This window comes from Otolemur garnettii, unplaced genomic scaffold (assembly GCF_000181295.1).
Source record: "Otolemur garnettii isolate 467f Iridium unplaced genomic scaffold, OtoGar3 scaffold00014, whole genome shotgun sequence".
Classification (NCBI taxonomy): domain Eukaryota; kingdom Metazoa; phylum Chordata; class Mammalia; order Primates; family Galagidae; genus Otolemur; species Otolemur garnettii.
The window spans coordinates 27,777,848-27,783,576 of NW_003852409.1; the positions used below are offsets into that span (position 1 = coordinate 27,777,848).

At 44.2% G+C, this 5,729-nt stretch overlaps 1 protein-coding gene across 1 annotated transcript in view; it reads right to left on the reverse strand.

Annotated features, from left to right (window-relative positions):
• GOLGA1 (golgin A1) overlaps positions 1-5,729 on the reverse strand; it is a 78,468-nt gene that overhangs the window by 47,895 nt on the left and 24,844 nt on the right. The window contains exon 11 of the mRNA XM_012802337.2: positions 3,323-3,448. Within this exon, the coding sequence (XP_012657791.1) occupies positions 3,323-3,448 (126 nt within the window). The remainder of the gene's footprint in view (positions 1-3,322; positions 3,449-5,729) is intronic.

The following is a 5,729-nucleotide window of genomic DNA, read 5'->3' on the forward strand; positions in this document are numbered from 1 at the left end:
TTTTTTTTTTTGAGACTGAGTCTCACTATGTTGCTTCTGATAGAGTGCCGTTGCATCACAGTTCACAGCAACCTCAAACTCTTGGGCTTAAGTGATTCTCTTGCCTCAGCCTCCCAAGTAGCTGGGACTACAGGTGCCGGACACAATTCCTGGCTATTTTTTTGTAATTATTGGTTAGCTGGCCCAGGCCAGGTTTGAACCTGCCAACTTCAGTGTATGTGGTTGGCATCGTAACCACTGTGCTACAGGCGTCAAGCCTGATTTCTGGTAGGAATAAGGAACACAAATACATTTAAAATACTCAACTAGGCCAGGTATGGTGGCTCATGCCTGTAATCTCAGGCTTCTGGGAGGTCAAGGTGAGTTGATTGCCTGAGGTTAGGAGTTCAAGATCAGGCTGAGCAAGAGCAAGACCGCACCTCTAAAACAGCTGGGCTTTGCGGTGGCCAACTGTAGTCCCAGCTACCAGGGAAGCTTAGGCAAGAGGATTGCTTAAGACCAAGAGTTTGAGGTTGCTGTGAACTATGACGCCATGGCATTCTACCAAATGTGACAAAAGAAGACTCTTGTCTCAAAATAAATAAATAAAATAAAAATAAAATGTTACCCAACTAATTGAGATTAACTCAAATATCATAAAATATATACAGATAAATTTGACATAGTCTTTTAACTTTGAGGCTGTAACAAAAGACAAAAACAAATTTATATAACACAGTGTATAACTGCCCCCAAATAGGGGGCGCAAAGCAGGAAATACTCCCTTTATAATTCATGGGGCCAGGGTTAGGGGAAGACTCCCAGGCAGAGGATGACCAGTGGAGATGTACACCCTGCTCTATTCAGGGAACTACAGCTCCTCAGAAGCCAAAGTGATGGGTTTATGTCATGAAATGAGACTAGAAAGTTAGGCAAAAGGGCCATATCATGAGAGGCGTTTTTTTTTTTTCTTTTTTGAGACAGGGTCTTGCTCTGTTGCCCAAGGGGCAGTCAAAGCTCACTGCAACCTCCAACTCTGAGGCTTAAGTAATCCTCCTGCTTCAGCCCCTAGAGTAGTTAGGACTACAGGAGTGTGCCACCATGCCTGGCTATTCTTTTTTTAATAGATAGGGTCTTGCCATGTTGTCCAGGTTGGTCTTTAATTCCTGCCCTCACGAGACCTTCCCTCCTTGGCTTCCCAAAGTGCTGGGATTAGACATGTGAGCCACTGTGCCCAGTCCATGAAGTGCTTTTTGATGCTGCAAAAAAGGAGTCTGAACTTTTTTTCTGTAGGCAACGTTTTTAAAAGTGGGGTCTTCTGAACCCTGGCAATAGATTACCTGGGGTGCTTGTTAAATACAAGGACTTATCATAGACCTACTGAAATCAGAATTTCTGGAGGTAGGGCAAGAGATATTATTTAAACAAACTCCCCAAGTAACTCATGTATACACTAAACTTTATAATAATGACAATTACAGCACAAGCCACATGCACCGAGGCTGGTGGGTTTGAGCCCGACCGGGGCCAGCTAACCAACAATGACAACTGCAACAAAAAAATAGCTGGGCATTGTGGCAGGCAGCTACTTAGGAGGCTGAGGCAAGAGAATCGCTTAAGCCCAAGAGTTTGAGGTTGCTGTGAGCTGTGACGCTATGGCACTCTATCAAGGGTGACATAGTGAGACTTTGTCTCAAAAAAAAAAAAAGATTACAATATTAATAGCTGACATATATCAAGACCCTAGACCCTACTATGTTCCAATCATTATACTAAGCACTTCACATATTGTAACTTATTTAATCCTAACAACAATTCTGAGTTTGGTACTATAATAAAAACAATTTTACAGAGAAAGAAAGAAATACAAAGAGATTAAGTTATTTGCTCTATGTCACAAGCTAGTAAGAGGAGGCAGGATACAAACATCAGCAGTCTGATTCAGAAGTCACATTGTAGGCTGGGCATGGTGTCCCAGCGCTGTGGGAGGCTGAGGCGGATGGATCACCTGAGCTCAGCCAAGTTCGAGACCAGCTGAAGACCAGCATGAGGCAGAGTGAGTCAGAGTAAGACCCCGTCTCTACAATAACAACAACAAAAAGCAGCCGGACCTTGTGATTCCAGCTACATGGAGGGCAAGAGAACACTACAGGAGGAAGAAGTAAAAAAAAAAAAAAACAAAAGAAAGAAAAAAGAAGTCACACTGTACTCACTGCAGACTGTGTAAGGCAGCAGTTCTCAACTTGTGGGTCGTGACCCACAGGGACTGTATTAAAGGGCCATGGCATTAGGAAAATTGAGAACCACTGGTTTAAGGGACCTGAAGAAGACATTTAATTGATTGATATCATCATAAATGCTGATTAGGAGATCAGTTTGGCAGTGAGCGTGTCAGTCTGTCTCAGAGGGCAAAGGAGGAGAGATTGATGCTGAGTAAGCCAGTGTGGAGCCTTCTAACCGACTAGTGGCTGCAAAAGTGGCAATGGAGATAGATAGTTGAAAGTGACTAAAACCAGAAAGTAAACGTCTAATCTAGGATGATGGCAGATGTGGTGGCTCACACCTGTAATTCCAGCACTTTGGGAAGCTGAGGAAGGAGGAATGCTTGAAGCCAGGAGTTTGAGACCAGCCTGAGCAACACAGCATGACCTCTACAAAAACGCTAAAAAATTAGCTAAGTTTGGTGGGCATGTGGCTGCAGTCTCATCTACTTGGGAGAATAAGGCAGGAGGGTCACTTGAGCCCAATTTAAGCCTGCACTGAGTTACTGCACTCCAGCCTGGGCAACAGAGTGATACCTTTTCTCTAACAATACTGCTGCTAATTATAATCTAGAATGAGTGCTGAAGCCTCAGCTTTATCTGTCATGGTGAGGCCAATCACTGGGATACAAAGAGAAGGAGGAGCAGAATGTGGTCAAACAATGAGCTTAAATCTGATGAGAAAGTCGACCTACCCCACTGGGCAAGAGGCCTATCCACTCAGCTAATGAAGGAATACTGACCAACATAAATCTTGGTCATGTCAAAGGGCACATGGTAGCTCTTTACCTGGCCAAGGGAGAGAGCCCAAGGGGAAGAGTGCAGACTGGTAAGACAAGACAGCCCAAATGGCAGAGCTCATTCGGTGCAGCTGACTGTGGTGGGGATGCTAGCTTTTCACATTTCTCTGAACAGAGCTCTCCCTGTCCTGAGAAGAACACGTCACACACAGGGAACATGAGGCCATTCCCGGAGTAAACAGGACAGTGCAAAGCTGGAGAGGGCTCTCTGCTTACTGAGCTGTCTGTGTATTCTCCACTCTGAAACTCTGGGATTCATGAAATCACAAGACAGCAAATTACCTCTTTCAAGAGTTCTTGAACATGCTCTTCTCCTGATAAGTTCTGTTCAAGTCTCTTCTCCAAGGATGCAACCTTCTCTTGCAAATGCGTGATCACTTTTTCCTTCTCTTGAGTTTCCGCAGTGACCTGCAGGTGAAGACAGAGATCACATGGTACTGCAACCCCTCTCTTCCTTCCTGACCTCCTCCTCTTGGAACATGACATTTCCATGAAATTCTGTTTTCAACTGCCTCTTGGAACAGCATATGGGAAGGAAATTGCCCTTGAAAATAGGACACAGAAGACGCAAGATTAGCACCCAGTGACACTCAGAGATGCAATTCAGACCTAGTGCAGCAAGAGGCAAACATTTCTGCCAACTTAAACAACTGACAGTCTGAAAAGGAACAAAGCTATTACCTATCTGGTGCAGGTAGCGGAGCTACTCCTACCCAAGATGCTCCCTGCCAGCCCTGAAATGACCTACAGAACAATGCTCCTGGAAGCAGTAACAATGCCAATGTAGCTGCTGTTAGGCTAAGAGAGATCTTCTGAAATGATGACGTTCAACTTAGCTCACAGCACACCTGGCCCCAAAACAACAGTTGCTCACTGTTTCAGTCTATCTCTTTAGCAATGACAGGAGTAGCAGTGGTGACAGGTTGGTATTAACTTTGTTCCTTTCACTACTACTAATCTCCAAATCCTGGTCAATGTCAAAGTAGAGAATCCAAGAAGCTTTGAATACATAAGTCCTTAGTCCCCTCATGGTCCCTGCATCCATGGAAGATGCCAATTCTCCTCCCTAGAAATGGTTGTATGGAATCAAAAGCTCAACCTGAAGAATTGTACCTCTTCACAATACTCTTCCCCCTCAAATTCCCTCATCTTATGCAAGAGACTTTTATGTTCAGCTTGTACCTGGCCAGTATCCTCAGCATAAGATGCAGCAACCTGGGCCTGGGTTGCCATTCTGAATTCTCTCAGGTGTGACAACGGAGGTTGTCAGTGATGGTACATCGGAAGACTGGATTCACAACCCCACAAGTTAACAAACTTTTATCAAGCCTAAACTCTATCTGTTGTTTTCTGGGGATAAAATCAAACACAGTTCCTGATGCACAAGCCTGGAGGCTGGTGGTGGAGGCAGATATACACACGACTAATTATAAAATAGAACCAAGCTGTAGTAAAGGAACACACAAAGTGGTATGAAATGTCAGAGGCAGGAGGAATTAACTGTCTGTGAGAATCACAGCAGGCCTCTTGAATGAGAAGGTATAAGTGGAAGAGGGTAGGAGAGGAGCAGGAATTCTGGGTAAAGGGCAGCATGTGCAAAGAGGTAACAGACAAGTCCAGCAAGACCAGGAGGCTAGGTGAAGGAAAGAGGAGGTAAACAGAATTCCCAAGTCTTGGCTCAGACGCCTGGGGAACATCACACAAGGCAGAAAGCATAGTAGGAAGAGTGAGTTTGACATATACATCTTATACAAGCTATCGTGTTAGAAAATCTAAGGAGAAAAAAAGCATCAGTTGCCAAGTTCCACTTAGTCTTTTTGTGCACCTTATCAACCTGTAATCCCCTTCTCCGGGCTAGCTAATCAACCTCAGGCTCCTACACCTCAAAGGACTGCTGGAATAGCTAGCTACTAAGTCATGCTTCCTGACACTAAGCCTGCCCCTTTCCATGATTGACCCCCCTCAACCCACTCCCTCACCAAGTCTAAGCCTCACAATTACAGTCCTAGAATGCAGACTGTGTGAAGTTTGAGTCTGATTCACACAGACATTAGCTTAATCATGGTTCTGTGGTTTATTTTATCTGTGTCATCTTAGACAAATCACTTAGCCTCTCAGATTTCACATGCTCATTTCCATCATCTGTAAAATAGGAAAACAAAATTTAACAGAAGGATAGATGTGAGTACTTGATGAGTCCCCACATGTAAAGCACTCAAATACTGAGCACAGGGTAACTATTCAGCTATTTTTGTTAAATACCCACTAATGAACATATGTGCAATTTCACATCCACTATTTACACAAACTGGTCCCTGCATACCTCTCCAGCCTCATCTAACACCATTTCCGCATTCTCTCTGAGATCTTGCCAGGTAGCTATCCTTTTAGTTCTCCCAATGTACCTTCCCCCCTTTCACTGTAAATGTATAAAAAAGTTTAAAAAAGTGAGATGAATTTCATAAAAAATACAGTAGAACCTCTGTAAGTAGACCATGCAAGGGACTGCAACAAACTGGTCAACATATGGAGATGTCAACATGATAGGTACACGCGGTCCATGTCCAGTCTATGAAAATCAGGTTGGCTTGACTTGGCGCCTGTGGCTCAAGTGGCTAAGGTGCCAGCCACGTACACGTAACGTGCTGGGTTTGAATCCAGCCCGAGTCCGCCAAACAACAATGATGGC